The sequence below is a fragment of the Bidens hawaiensis genome, unplaced genomic scaffold, assembly GCF_021521415.1.
Source record: "Bidens hawaiensis isolate Kalapana, Puna unplaced genomic scaffold, B.hawaiensis_p1.1 tig00004478_1, whole genome shotgun sequence".
Taxonomy (NCBI): Eukaryota; Viridiplantae; Streptophyta; class Magnoliopsida; order Asterales; family Asteraceae; genus Bidens; species Bidens hawaiensis.
Window position 1 is genome coordinate 735,001 of NW_027491271.1, and position 15,651 is coordinate 750,651.

The window sequence follows — 15,651 nt, forward strand, 5'->3', positions numbered from 1 at the left end:
CATAAGTAAACGTGCCTCTGCTTGAGCCTCTAAAGATAAAGGCACATGAACAGCCATTTGATTCCATTTAGGTCAAAAATAAGCCAAGGATTATAAAAATATTAGGTTGATGAGTATATGTCATCAAGTTCAAAGTTATAACTAATCACTAATATAATTTGTATATAATCATAGGTGTTAGCATCTATTATATTGATACCGTTTTATTCTCATATAAAAATGTTGGTGGAAAAACAAGTGGCAACATTTAGATTTTGAGACTACAATCTCGATCATGTCATTAAGTCAAAATTCAAACTCAAATGGGTTAATGGATTGCAAATGACCATACTCACCATGTAAATTAGTTAAACATGCTAACGGCATGTATAAACGAGTCTATAAAATGTATTCATATTATAAACGAGTTGACCTTATACATAAATTTTGTTTATTTGTTAACCGAATATTAAATAGGTTGATAAGTCAAAGCAAACAAGACCCGTTCAATTAAACGACTTACATAAATCAATCCAAATATGGCTATTTAATCAAATGAACTCGAACATAAATACACAATATATTATTCAACAAGCTAGAAATCACACTACTTATTTTTCACAATAATCTTCTTCATATATCAAATAAAGTTGTAAGTTATCACTATACTTTTATAACCCTTTCTACTAATAGATGATATTATCTTTCATCTTATCTTTTACCAAAACCTCATAAATAATCAACAATATAAACAAAACATTTCAGAAAGTGTAGTCACACGTTTCTTGTCTCAATAGATCCTAAGCTGTCAAAACATGCCTTATTGTGTTTAATAGGTTAGAGACTACGCACTTAACACAAGTGTCAAACATGAATACAATATTTTACATCTCGTGTCTATAAGAGGGTTTTAAATTTTATGAACCAGTAAGAATAAATAATTGAGAATAGCCCACTATTTTAAATTATTTAATAAAATATAAAAAAGTTACATAACACACATTAGCAGGTTTTATCATGTCTCATGACTATAAGACATGCTTTCCTTTTTGTACTAGATCTTTACCCCTTATATAAAATTGACGTAAGAGATCTATGTTATTCAGGGCCGTCTCCACGAATTTATATACCTCGGCCGAACCAAAATAAAAAGGCCCGTAGGCCTTGATGAATTTTTTTATTCGCTAATGTACATGGATAATACATTTATCGACCGATTTATTATAAGTAGAAACCATTCTAAGCATGTCATTATCTCATAAACTATTGCAAATAACCTTATTTTTAACACCGAAAAACATATATATGTAATATGCATAAAAAGTTTGTGCCCCAAAAATTTATGTGTCCTGGCCGATAGTACGACTCGCACACCCTCCGAGCCTCCCCTTGATGTTATTGTGCCATATACCTCACCAAGAGAAGTTGCTCTCTCAAATTAAATCGTTGTCTTTAAGAGAAACATGCACAACAAAATTGAATATGTTGTTCTTAGAGCAAGAGTTGCCTCACGTCTCGACAATTGCTTCTAATTAGAGGAGATATTTTTTTAAATTTAAGAAGTCAAATGCTATTTTTTTAATATTAAAGAAAAGAGTAGAAAAAAACAAGTAATTTTTAATAGTAGTTAGCCTTCGAGTTCAATAGTCCAATAACATGAGGATAATATTTAAGGCTTGAGATTATAAATAGTTTATAACCTGATCTAATGAAGTTTAATATATCAAAATCAGTATAGATAATTAGTTTAAAAAAACTCAAATAAAAACAAACACGCAAACGTGAAATATGAAACACATGTGATGTGCCGATGTGGTGGCAACGAAGATGATGATGATGATGATCGTGTAAGTGTGACAACTTTTTCCCACAAAAAATATCTGATGATATAATCCAACTAACCAACCAACCAACAATAGTGTTAACAAATTGGCCTTACGACATCACCAAAGGGTATTTGTTTCATATTTCTCTCTTTGTGTCCAAAACCCAAATCTTCGAGGTTCCACCTCAATCAATAATAATAATAATAATAATAATAATAATAATCTTAGACCATCTTTTGTAATTAGGGCACCTGTCTCTCCTCCTTTTACTATTATATAATAATAATAATAATAATAATAATAATAATAATCTCTTTAATTTGAATTGATTGGAAATGGGTGCGTCGTCGTCGACGGAACAGGTAGCAGTCTCACCGGAGCAACGTGAAGCTGAATCATTGGCCGCCTCCACCGGTGCTCTTACTCTTCTCCACAAAGCCTTCTCAAACCTCTCCGATCCTCAAACTAAAACCATTCCCATCACCTCTTTAAAGGTAAACCTATTATTATTATTATTATTATTACAAGTTATACAAACTGCTACCTGATCGATGTTGAAACACTATATTATGTTTCCAGGAATGCTTTACACTCTCCATCAACTGTGAACCACCCTTCAAACCTCCTGCGATACTCGACAATCTTGCCCATTCCATACTCGATCACTTCTTCGTATCACAGAAAGACGGTCTAACCTGGATATCATTCTTGAACGCTTACACCAACTGTTGCGGTCGGATGCCCACATCAACATCGTTAAACAACTTGCTAAAAGTATTCGCATCAGCAGTTTCAAAATCAGCTGCCACAACAGGGTTACAAATCGAGTCTACCGATGCTGATTATAAGATTAACGGGTATCTCTTACCAGCTGATTTGTTGATGCTGTTTTGGATGTGTTGGGTTATGTCTTGGAGTTCTAGAAACCGACAGTTGGTTAAAGAGAACGCGGCGTTTGGGCTTCCGGATGTGAATAATTTAGTTTTGTCGGCGGTTTCATCGTGTGTTGAAAATGGGGCTGAGTTGAATGTATGGGATGATGGTGTTTTGGGGTCTGATAGACAGATTCCTGTAGGGAAGCTTCATGTTTGGGTGTTGAAAACCGTGCCAAATCTTCCGGAATGTTTGGTGCAGTTTGTTCATTCAAGACTTGTTAATTATGCATCTCAACAGGTACTAGTACTATCTTATGTAACATGTCTATAAAATGGATTTGGCGTTTTTATTGTTAGTTGGGGCTAATTCGGATTGTTATTGATGGCAGGATGTATCAGAGCCATCATCATCGTCTATTGGTGATAGTCGTGTAATAGCTCAATCGACTAATTATCTTCTGACACCTAGCAGGGCATGGTCCATTTCTCTTACCCTTAGAAGTACAATGCGTGACGAAATTTTGAAAACATGTTTTTCTCCCAATGCTGATGAAGTTAAAGAAAACCTTCTATATCGGTTTGTGTCCTGTTTTTATCAGTTTGTTTGTTAGTAGGGCATCTAAGGAGCTGGGCCGAGCTAGATTGAGCTCGGGCTCAGCTCATTTACAATCCAAGCTGAGCCGGCTCAGCTCGTTTCTTAACAAGTTAAAATGTTGAGCTTGAGCCCGGCCTGTGGCTTGTTGAGGCAGCTTGCTTCTTTTTTAAAAAAGAAATCTTATTTTTTACACCTCTTGAGTTCTTCATATACATTATTTTTTACATCTCTTGAGTTCTTGATGTACATAAAAAGGTTATTTTTTGAGATACTCATAATGCATAAATAATTCTTGTATATAATAAAATTTGAGTTATAATTGATTTTGGCTTTTAGTTAAAATGAACCAGCTAAACGAGTCTAACGAGTGAGCCAACAATCGGAGCTTACCTTGGTTATATCTCTGTTCGGCTCGGCTCGTTTACAAACGAGCTGATTTCGTGCGAGCTTTGTTGCTTGAGTCGACTATGTTATGTCAAATTATGATCATTATCACAAATACATGAAATTGGTTTGTTCAAGTTTCTTTAACATTAGCTTCTTGTAAATCACTACAAGTTATAGAATAATGAAAACCTTGTAGGTATTGTGTATTATTTATTAACTAAATATAAGATTCTGTAAGGATACTTACAAAGTAAGCCTATGCAACTCATTTCTTCTAATTGTGGTAGAGATAATCACAACAAACTAACTGATGTATTACAGGTCTTCTCTTCATGGCAAAGGTTTAAGCAGATTTTGGTCAAATGTTGAAGGGTATAATGGTCCAATTCTTGTGCTTATTTCGGCTATGTTAGAAGATCATAGCTGGTCAATTGGTGCACTTACTAACCAGGGGTTTGAGAACAAGGAGACATTTTATGGATCATCTGGAAGTCTATATGCTATAAGTCCTGTTTTTAATCATCTTACATCTTCAGGTACATAAATCTTTAGAGGTGCCTAAACAGGCGGGTGTGACGGGTGGAATTTGCCCAATCTACCAACATGTTTTTGTCTATATTTTTGTATTTTGTAAATAACTGATGATATATGCCGTTACAAAAACCATATGTTTAAGCTAGGGGTTTGCACCAAACCAAACGCAATAAAAAACCGAAAATTTGGTTTCATGTTTTTAAAAAATTGATTTTTCAGTTTGGTTTCGATTTTACAACCAAATTCATTATTTTGGACTTTTTGGCCCAAAGTTTTCAAGCAGAATTGGCAAAATTGAAAAAATGAAGCCCAGCCAAACCCATTGTAAAAACCGAAACCGAACGCTTTTCAAATACCTAAAACCCAATTTTTCAGGTTTTGGCTCGGTCTGAAGACTCTGAACGACTCCCCTAATTTAAGTTAATAAAATTGTGTATGGCATTGTAATAATTCGAATACATGTTAGGTGACTTTTGACCAGTTTCACCTAACTTGTTTGACCTTTTATTAAATTAAATGCAACCCGTACATTGACCTGTTTGAAGAACTGAGTGGATATGCTTCTTGAGCAGGCAAAGAGAAGAACTTTGTATACAGTCACTTGCATTCAACTGGTTATGAGGCAAAACCAAAGCCTGTGGGGATTGCTTTTGGTGGGTCCATTGGGAATGAGAGAGTTTTCATGGATGAAGACTTCTCCAAGCTTACGGTGCGTCATCATGCGTATGATAAAACCTACCAACCAGGTGCCCTTTTCCCAAATCAGGTACACTCTTGACATGCATACCTTTATTGTTGTGTTATGTGTATTGCTATTTTAGAAAACCGTGAGAGAGCTGTCGTTCGATATTAGTATAGAGCTGCCATTTGAATGCACTATAGCTTAACTATAATTTACAACTCGTGTGTTCGGTTTTGTGTAGGGGTACTTGGCAACTGAAGCTCAAATTTTGGAGGTGGAAGTATGGGGATTAGGAGGGAAAAAGATAAAGGAAGCACAAAATTTGTTCCTCAAGAGAGAACAACTTTTTACTGAGCAAAGGCGAAAGGTAACTTTAAAAATAAATTCGTTTTAGGAAGGGCCCGTTTGGTTCTGGTTGAGGGCAAAACCAAACTGAGCACCAGTTTTTAGAACCACCACCATAGAGAACTTGAGCGTTTTCATTTCTTCGGTTTTGTGGGTCCGAACCGACCAAGTTTTGTTGACTTTATTGGTTACCAACTTTCTTGCTACTCTTTTGTAGGTTGACTTGAAAACATTCTCAAATTGGGAAGACTCGCCCGAGAAGATGATGATGGATATGGTTTCAAATCCAAATGCTGTACGCCGTGAAGAAAGATAAGTATGTGTTAAATGAACGTATATATGGTTTTTGAATAAAGGGTTTTGGGTATGCAAGTTATCGGCATTTATTGCTTGGCCTGGTTTCGAATTTGCAATAGGTTATAATGGAGTTAGATGAAAGGCTATATATATATATATGTACTTGTATATTTTGTATAATGAAATCATGCAACTGAAACATGGATGTTTGTATTGCTGTAAAACCATTTACTTGGAAATCGGTGTTGGGCAATGGTTATTGGTGGTTCATCAACAGGATGACGTTTCATCTTTGCATACACGAATTATAAAATATCTTTCCGGCTTCCCATATCAAATGACACTAGTAAAAATTGATACTCAAATTACACCGAATCCAGGGAAAAACCTATCATTTGAATTCATCGTCATAATCACAACTTATTTTACCCATCTCAGCAAAAGTCCATAGGCTGATCCAAACACTCAAAAAGTATATAGAAATGATGTAAATAAGTGGGTTTCCAAACACCTCCCTAGCTAAAATATATCAAAAACAGTAAAAAACATTACATGTAAATGAATGTATACTTCAAATAAGTTTAAGATATAGCGATAGACTCAAAACTCTTATCAAGATAAGTTACCCAGAAATCGAACAAATACAAAAGCAGACTATCAAAAAAGAAAAACTAATCAAGGAACAAAGCAGTCATGCTACTAAGGAGACAGCAAAAAAAATGCCCGGATTAGAATACGCATGCCACTTCAGCGCTGCTTTACGTTACTTCTGCCATTTCCTCTCTGTTTCAAGCACATAAAACAATCAGAAGACGTGGCAAACATAAATTCCATCATATACTAATACAAATACAAGTTCTTGTTTTCAAGCTAAAATGAAATAAAAACATCATTGCACTTTCACACATTTTACAGGTAAGTATGAAAACATTAACATTCACATACCTGTAATTCCACTAAATTATGTCATTATTGTTCAATTCTATTTAATTGACATAAACATATAAATAGCTTTCATAACTGTCGTTAACAAAACTAACATGAGTGCTCAAAGTTGACAGAATATACTAATCAAAACCAGTAACTATGATTTATAGGGCTGATTCCTTAAAAATATCCAAATCCAGACCCACTTTTATTTCTTTTTTACAAAAAGGATAAAAACAAATAACTTCGAAAAAAAATCTGAGTAAAGCATTAAACATTATTAAATATTAATTTACATGTCAAAATGATGACAATGGCAGATGAAGTAGCGATAGTTTGATCATGTTGACAATTTATGGCGTCGTGCTCGAAACTGACACTTAATTATGACTTACCTGCTTACAAGTTTAAAGATGACCTTAAAACAAAACTATTATGCATTTTGCCCTTAAAAATAATGCAGCATTAAAAAGATATTACCTGGATTATTATTTCCTTTGGTGGTTGGTTGCGCCTGAGGTGAGGTCCGCTTAACACCAGGTGAATCATGCCTGCCATTAATTGCACCGGGCATCGAGTGTCTCTTTTTCATATAACCTTCCTTAACTTGCACATCAGGACTCGATCTTGGAGAGCTATTTGCAAGAGCTTTTGCTCTTGCAGACTCAGTCACTTGCATGTAACTCGGTATATTATTGTTAATGCTGCTATCTCTCGGTTCCTGATCAGAACTTTGTGAACCAAACGAATTCCTTCGTCTCCCTGGTTTTCTCTCTCGAGGTAAATGATCCAGACTGGCTCTAAAACCCGAACTTACAGGAGACTTTGTACTCTTTGACCAAGACTTGGACTTTTGACCGGATGTTGTTCTGTCAGTTTTCTTCTTATTGCTATTTGACATCTCGCTAGAAGGTGTTCCATGTGCTGTTACATGACTTCTGGGAGATGGTTCTGGTGATGCTTTGTCCACCTGATGATAAATCTGAGTGGATTGACTCAACTCAGTGTTGTCCTCCGGTGATTGTTTCGCTTGTGATACATCAGTGTTGCAATCGTGCTTTTCTGACGGATCGAGAGTGGAGTGAATCAGCTCAGCGTTTACGAGTGCATGTTCTTTATCAAAACCTTTTGCCTCTTTTTCAGATTCTACATTTCCAACCTCTGACGGGTCTGGTGAATCAAGCATAGATGTGACTGAAAGTTCGGTTCCACATTCCGAGTCAACAGTTTGAGTTTGACCAACGTTTAAACTTTCATAAACTAGTGACTCCCCTGGAGATTTCACCATGTGTTCCTGATTGGAAGAACCGACTGAAGTCAATGATTTGTTCTTAACAGTCAACTCTTCGAATCTCGACTGAGCAGCGATGAACGCTGGATTACTCGCCTTTCTTGACCCAAATGCAGACTTCCTCCCCTCAAAATCAGCTGGTTCAGTCGCGGCCCGTTTTGCAGGGCGTTTGGGTTGATCATCCTCCAATGAGTGCTTCCGGGGAGATGAAGTGGGACCCACTTTAGGTCTGGTATTTGAATGGTTACTTTCATTAGAAAGAGGATCAGGCTTTTGTCCAGAAATCATGTTTTCAATCCGGTTTTTGGTATCAATGGGTTTGTTCGGTTGGGGTTTTAATGTATGTGACTCCATAACTTGGGGAGACAACACAGATGTCCATCTTTCCAACCATTTGTAAGTTGTATCATCGTTTGTCAGATTACATTTAATGTTGATTTGTTTGGTCCGTGGTGTGGATTCCAGTAACTTCAATAGAAATTAGACTGTTAGTACTTAGTACTATTAAAGGGTGAACAGTTTCAGAAAATAACACAGAAAATATCTAGTTCCATACCTGGTTAGCAAATCGGTTACTGAGTAGCTTCTCAATGGAGATATACATTGGGTGTGGCTTGGTTACTCCCTGGAAGATAACAGAAAGGGCATAAAATAATAGCACACATTCCAACAATAAAAAGAAAACCACAAACATAGAGATAAAAGAAAGTTGAATTATATAAGAGTTTACCTCTTTTCCAGTCGAAGTTTTTTCAACAGATTTGTTAGCATGATGGGCCCGAACACGAGCTTGCATCTTAAGAATTGCTTGAATGCAACGCAAACTTCCAGCCGCACGACAACGAACCAAATGCCCCCGTACAGCAGCTTGCAGCTTCACAGCTATCTTATGCCTCACTACTTCTCTCTGGGCCTAAACATTACATATAACATGATAATAAAAACCATCAATTAGAGCTTATAGACATTTTTAAACTTATATAGATTGTTTATGCGCTGGCCATGAATTCAAAAACAATAGCATTATAACTATTGAAATATAACAATTCAGTGGGATGTATGCATTTCAAATACACCCTTCGACCAGTTCAACCCATTCGAATAAAACACAACCCAAATAGACTAATTCAAGTACACGAGTGAAAACTGCTACATTTAGCTACAAGTAAATACATACCAAGAATCTCCTAACGGCAGCCTGGATGACAATGACAGATGACTCATCATAACCGGAATCGAATTTAACTTCATCTTTATCGGCATCTTGAATGACCAAATTTGATGGTGCAGTGCTCTTGGTAGCTGAAGTGGACACCCGAGGCAGTTCTTCTGTGCATTTGTTTGCAGAAGGTTTCTCAGATACAGAAGAAGTGATAGGTGCTTCAGAGTTGATGATAAGAGGTTCTGAAGTCTTAAGCACAGGAGATGATATTTCAGTTATAACAGTGTTGCTTAGTAATCCTTGTCCTGTTGATTTCTTGCGGAAACTCCATCCTCTTTTATCCGATCCTTTGTTTTGAAGCAGCTTTTCACATAAAACTCACTAAGTTAGAAGATATACGCGATACAAATTGCACACATACACACTAATGTGCGTATATATGCATGTCTTTGTGTGGTTCAAGAAAGGCAATCGCTGATTTTTCAATAAAAGTACAATCAAAATGCTATGTTTCCAATTTAGTTAATTTTAGGTAAAATGGTTTTTTTTCTAATCCAAACTATTAGCTATTGCTCGATAATAATTCATACTGTCAAAATGTCAATTTGACCAATGACATTCCTAGGGGTGCAAACGAGCCGAGCCGCTCACATGCTACTTGAGATCGAATCAATAAAAAGCTGAAAACGAGCCAAGCCTATTCAAACTCAAGCTGAGCCCGAGCCTCAAATAGAGGTCTTTTAGTTATCGAGCCCGAGCTTGAGCCTTGTATGGGAAACTCGTTTAGGCTTGTAGAGCCTTGACAAGACTTGTTTATTTTAAAGTTTTATCCCTTTTGGACTAGTATGTATTCATCTCACACCGCACAACATAGCTTGAATTGGCTCGTTTAAGGTTTTTCAGAAAATATATACACAAACTAAAAAACGTATAAAAATTAATTAATAATAAACAAGCCGAGCCTGAGCTTGAATAAATGACTAGCGTGCTGTCTTACATAGAGGTTTATAAATAGAGGTCGAAACGAGGCGAGCTCAAGCTAGAGACACCCATAGGCACTCGTAGTAACATAAAAATAAAAATAATAATAATAAAAAAATAAAAAAAAAATATTTATCAAAGATTTTAGATTTCCACTCGATTTCGGTCATAAGTATGCTCATGAACAGAAAAGAAACTTACAAGTAAAATGAAATGGAGTCAGTAAAATGTTTTGACAATATCATTTACCGGCTAATAGTTTGGCTCAATAAAATCCAATGTTATTATTATTATTATTCAGTAATGAGAAAATGTAGGAAATGTATAGGTTTATTATCTGAAAGGAATCAATGAATCAGCACACAGAAAATAAGAAACAGACAATAATAATAATAATAATAATAATACCTGAGAAGAAGAGGCGTCTGTATGGAGTGATTGAGTAGTGTTTCTGGCACATGCAGTAGTAATAATTTTGAAGCAACTGGATCTTCCCATCTTAATGTTAATGTTACTTTCAACCTCAATCGATAAACAAACAAACAAACAGTTAGATTCCCTGGTATATATTATCCTCTAGGTTTCAAAGTCTAGCACATATAGCCTTTTGGTGTCGCCATTGTTATTCTTGTATTGGAAGTTGCACCAGTCGTAGTAGTGAAACCCGGACCTGAACATGGTCATTGAATCCGCCTAATATTTCTATTTCACTTCCGCCCCCCCTTTTTTGTTTTTTTTATTTAATACTATCCAACGGAAAATATTACTATTTATTTTGAAAAAAAATCCTAATACGCACCTAACCAAGATGTGTGCTAACTAACTACTATAAAACCATGACCGGCTTCGTAGGGATGACAATGAAACCCGAACACGATGGGAAAACCCGAAACCTGACATAAATGGGACGGATAATACCCGACCCATTAGGGTTTGGTACAGGTTTGGTATTGGTTTTGAAATTTTTCGCGGGTTTAGGACGGGTTTGGGATTTCTAATATACCCGGTTACCCGACCCGATTACCGGATAACATAAACCCATTTACCCGATTATATACCCGATGTACCGATATAGCTTATTCTATTATATATATACTATATTCCAAATATATTATTTGTCGGAACTTGTTAATGTCAATTATTTTTGACATTTTATCTTTATGGTAACCATCTTTGTAATCGATTAGTTATATTTTGTCAAAATCCGGTAGAAACCTGGCGGGTTTTGAGCCGAGTATACCCAACGGGTATTTTATCAAACCCGATAAGAAACCCGAAACCCAATGGGAAAACCCGAAACCCGACGGGTAATTACCCGATTAAACCCGACGGGTTTGGGACGGGTTTGGGACGGGTTTTCATAACCGGGTATGGGTTTAGGAATACCTAAATCCGACCCAAACCCGAACCATTGCCATCCCTACGTCTTCGAGAATTTAAATGCCTCGGCCGAGCCAAAATAAAAAGGTTCGTGGACTCTAACGAGTAACGAAATATTATAAGCAAAACAAAATTTAGGTCTTATATAAATGGGTTTTTTGTTTAGTTTAAACAATTAAATTTTTAAATGTGCTTACTTGGTTATGATTTAGATTGTGTATAAAAATAAACTTAAAAATGTCTCAACTAAGAATATATCTTGCAACTTTTGATTGAATGGCATACCCCTTACCATTAGACCAACCTAGTAATTGTATAATTAAAGTAACACATTAAATATACGTATTTCCTTTTCATAAAAGTATATATATATAAAACGTTGTGGCCCCGAAAATTAAGTGTCCCGGCCGGTCGCCCACATCACCGCATGCCCGAGCCGCCCCTGTATACAACATTATTATTATTATTATTATTATTATTATTATTATTATTATTATTATTATTATTATTATTATTATTAAACTGCTTTTTAAAATAAACAATGATTTGTTGTTTCAACAGACAACTAGTAATAAGAATATCGATTTAAAAGGAAGAAAATTCCAAGATAAAAACAAAGATTATCTTAATTCGCCCATACCCATTCTCATTACTTCTTGTTCTTAAATACAATGACTGGCTAGCAGCTTAATTCTCGTCTTACACTACCATTACATTACTAACACTTTTAGCTCCTACATTATTTGTACCGTAGCAATATTCCATTCCAAAACAAATAAAAAAAGATTATTTAAATAAAAAATATAAGCTTTAGACAAATCTGTAAATCTTCAAAAGTCTCCAAAGTGACTTTTGAAATGGACAAATGTCTTATGAACCTCGCATAAACCATGTCAAGATATTGACCATTTGGCCATCCAAAAACTCATGGTTTTGTTTTCATCCAACAAATTATTGGCCTTGACAAAACACGTCTTGATGGAGAATGTTTCCATACCCCTACAATAAAGGCTATGTTCTCCATCTCAACCAATGCTAGTCACTGATGTAGGATATCCACCAACACCCTCGTTGGCACACCAGCCCAACGTTGTTGGACATACATCTCCACCCTTTTTAGAAGCCAAAAGTTGGTTTCAACATTGCTAAAATACGTTTAATCAAAGTTTGTTTAAGTAGCTTATTGATAAAATAAAAATCTTTTTTAGGCTATTTAGACAAAAAAAAATACTTTTTATTTGATCCTCACTCACAAAGTCACAATAATAATGAAACTATATATTATAAGTTTAGATTTAAATATAAAACTAACACCACCAAATTGTTTACAACTTTGTGACAACTCACTGGTTTTGACTTACCAACTCCTTTAACCCATTTAAATAAACGGATTACAATGATCATTTTCGGTTACATGGTTTTAAGTGTGGTTGTTTAAAATTAATGTCTTTGACATGAATAAATATAAATTGGTTTATTAAATTCTTCGACTTGTCAACTCAATTTGACATGCCAAGTTTGCCAACTTCATTGACCGGTTTAGGTAATGTGCATCATGTTAGGGTTGATGTTCGGGGTCATCAATGATCAACTCAAACTGTTAACCCGCAAATCCTACACGAATTATATCTGGTTACATTTACTTATATTTTTTATGCCATAAAACTCATCACTCAATTGAAGTACAGCACACTAATAAAACAATTAACACAATAAAACATCAACTTGTCATATAAAATATAGCCTTGTTGGAGATGCAAGGCCATCACTTCCTTATGAGTTATGACTTTTTGAGTTTTACCTGTTCAATTATCTTGAGACCTTGATCAAAATCCATGTCTTCTCCATCATCATCTTCACCCGCACCAACACGATCATGGACATATGAAGTGTTCTTAAGCTTCAGAGATGAAGACACAGGACACACTTTTGTTGATCATCTTTACACAGCTCTTGTTCAGAAAGGAATACATGCATTCAAAGACAACAATATGCTCCCTCCAGAGAAACCGGTCTCTCAAGAGCTTCTGCGAGTCATTGAAGAATCGAGGTTTGCGGTTGTCATACTCTCAAAAAACTATGCAAGCTCTTCTAGGTGTTTGGAAGAGTTGACCAAAATCATGGAGTGCCAGGATCAGATGGGACAGAAGGTGTTACCAGTGTTCTATCATGTAGATCCATCTGATGTACGAAGACAAAAAAGAGACTTCGCAACAGCTTTCGAGCAACACGAAGAGAATTTTATGGGAGTGAAGGATATGAACAATTGGAGGAAAGCTTTAACCGCAACTGCTAATTTATCTGGCTTGCATATCTCCCCAGAAAGCGGGTTAGTATTTAAAATATACTTTTGTTGATGAATTCATGAGGAGGTTTTATTAGAACTTATAAACATTATTAGGTTGATTATACTGTTATTGTAACTCAACTTATGTACTTTATTACTATTATAAGGCTAGATGTAGTATGTCGGGTAACAAAACAAGCAAATATGGTTGCGGTTATGCAATACCGTTACAAACGGTTGTAATTTGGTGGCAAACGTCACAACGGTTCATTAGGCAATTACCCGCCATAATTATGTATATATATAAGAAGATAATGTACGGTGTTTTTCACCAAGTTTAATTAAACAATTAATACCACGATTAACCCGCCTTTTTGTTCTTTACAGTTTACATTCAATATATATATATATTATTCTTGTGATTGTGTTTATGTGTTCTTGATATCCATCAAGTTTGTATTTATATAAATTTTACAATAAGCAAACGCCCCCCCCCCCCCCACCACCACCACCACCACCACCACCACCACCAGACACACTAAAAATACAAAGTGTATATATAAGAGGTTGGAGTGTCTTAGAAGTTAGATCTGAGATTAATAGTTAAGACATAAGATGATAAGAGTATATAAACTTAGTAAATTCTAAATAAATGTGTTTGCATTTATTTTCTACAGCGTTTATGCATTGTTTGAATCATCAAGTAATTTAGTTTATTCTAAATAATGGATCATTAATATCCTCATTCGTCGGTAGTTAGCTACATTAGTGTTCTTGCAGATTTATAGTCTCATTTGTAATTAACATGCTAACAATGGTTTTTATATATATAGAGGTGAATCTGCTCACATCGACAAAATTGTTAATGAGATCTTGCACAAAATACAACCCAATGTTTGGGATACTAATCTAATTGGTATAGATTCTCGTGTGGATGCATTAAATTCTTTAATGAGCATAGACGCAACACAGGAGGTGCGCATGATAGGGATATATGGAAAGAGAGGGATAGGAAAGACAACTATTGCTCAAACTTTGTTTAGAAAAATTGCATATAAGTTTGAGGGCAGTAGCTTCATTAACAATGTTAGAGAAAATAGCTCTACTACCAAAGGTATATGTCTGTTACAAGAAAAGATTCTTCAAGATATTCTAGTACTTCAGCAAGGGTTTATGATTCAGGGTCCTTATCACGGAGCCGAGATGATGGAACACAGATTCAGGAATAAAAGGGTTCTTCTTGTCCTAGATGACGTGGATGAGTTCAGCCAATTAGAGTACTTGGCCGCAGAACCTGGGTGGTTTGGTCCTGGAAGTAGAATTATTATAACCACTAGAGATGAGCATTTGTTATCAGATGTTGAATACAAGTACAAGCCTGCTGTTTTACTTACGGATGAAGCTGTTGAGCTCTTTAGTAGGCATGCTTTTCGAAAGAACAGCCCTCCAGATGAGTTCAATGACCTTTCAAATCGTGCAATATGCTTGACTGGTGGTGTTCCTCTAGACTTGAAAGTTTTAGGTTCTTTTTTTAACGGAAGAAAGAAAATAAGTGTGTGGGAAAGTGCTTTAGCTAGACTAGAAAAAACAAACAGTGAGATATCCGACTCACTGAAGTTTAGTTTTGATCATTGAGATGAATTGTGAGAAAAAAGATATTCCTAGCTATTGCATTTTCTTCTAAGGAAAAGATGCTTATAGAAAGAGGGGAAATGAATATCAGGTCGTTATGTATATCTAATTTAGATACAAAATCCATTATAATAAAACTACATTGTTTTAATTAAAATGAACAAACTCCCTTATATATATAATTATGGGAAATTCTCTAAATGGTTCCACCACCTTCTTCTACTTTTTTTTGCTTTCTAATAACAAAGAACAACATTTACCCGTTGATACTTCGGACGCATGAGCCATCTACAGACTACAGTAATACATTTTGTTTCGGTTGTTGTACTCTATGAGACACAAATTCTTAATGGGGAGACTTCAAATTTGTTTTAAGTGAACCATGCTGAACTCCGGATCCACTATCACAACCATCAACACTTATCAATTCGTTTTGCAATAAAGAACAAAGTTGAAGACCTTTTTTGAAAT

General features: G+C 35.4%; 2 protein-coding genes and 1 pseudogene across 2 annotated transcripts; 2 read left to right on the forward strand and 1 right to left on the reverse strand.

Moving 5' to 3' along the window:
• Positions 1-2,134: 2,134 nt before the first annotated feature.
• LOC143626717 (uncharacterized) lies at positions 2,135-5,781 on the forward strand. Its single transcript, XM_077096709.1, has 7 exons — positions 2,135-2,299; positions 2,385-2,978; positions 3,070-3,257; positions 3,984-4,198; positions 4,769-4,962; positions 5,120-5,245; positions 5,441-5,781. Exons 1-7 carry the CDS (start codon positions 2,141-2,143, stop codon positions 5,537-5,539), a joined length of 1,575 nt encoding a protein of 524 aa, XP_076952824.1. The 5' UTR covers positions 2,135-2,140; the 3' UTR covers positions 5,540-5,781.
• Positions 5,782-5,976: 195 nt separating this feature from the next.
• Positions 5,977-13,098, reverse strand: LOC143626735 (protein IQ-DOMAIN 32-like). The gene is made up of 7 exons (XM_077096724.1): positions 13,063-13,098; positions 12,948-12,953; positions 8,916-9,263; positions 8,469-8,651; positions 8,295-8,363; positions 6,928-8,206; positions 5,977-6,303 (listed from the first exon to the last, which is right to left on the reverse strand). Exons 1-7 carry the CDS (start codon positions 13,096-13,098, stop codon positions 6,284-6,286), a joined length of 1,941 nt encoding a protein of 646 aa, XP_076952839.1. The 3' UTR covers positions 5,977-6,283.
• On the forward strand, positions 13,097-15,183 carry LOC143626736 (disease resistance protein RPV1 pseudogene; annotated as a pseudogene).
• Positions 15,184-15,651: the final 468 nt, after the last annotated feature.

What these genes read in the sequence shown, in the direction of transcription:
- LOC143626717 (XM_077096709.1), top strand. Translation starts at nt 2,141, where the DNA reads ATGGGTGCGTCGTCGTCGACGGAACAGGTAGCAGTCTCACCGGAGCAA. An exon ending in TTCCCATCACCTCTTTAAAG is followed by an intron (nt 2,300 to 2,384) that starts GTAAACCTATTA and finishes TTATGTTTCCAG; the next exon opens with GAATGCTTTACACTCTCCAT. An exon ending in TTAATTATGCATCTCAACAG is followed by an intron (nt 2,979 to 3,069) that starts GTACTAGTACTA and finishes TATTGATGGCAG; the next exon opens with GATGTATCAGAGCCATCATC.
- LOC143626735 (XM_077096724.1), bottom strand. Translation starts at nt 13,098, where the DNA reads ATGGATTTTGATCAAGGTCTCAAGATAATTGAACAG. An exon ending in GTAACCGATTTGCTAACCAG is followed by an intron (nt 8,207 to 8,294) that starts GTATGGAACTAG and finishes TTTCTATTGAAG; the next exon opens with TTACTGGAATCCACACCACG. An exon ending in CAAAGGAAATAATAATCCAG is followed by an intron (nt 6,304 to 6,927) that starts GTAATATCTTTT and finishes TGCTTGAAACAG; the next exon opens with AGAGGAAATGGCAGAAGTAA.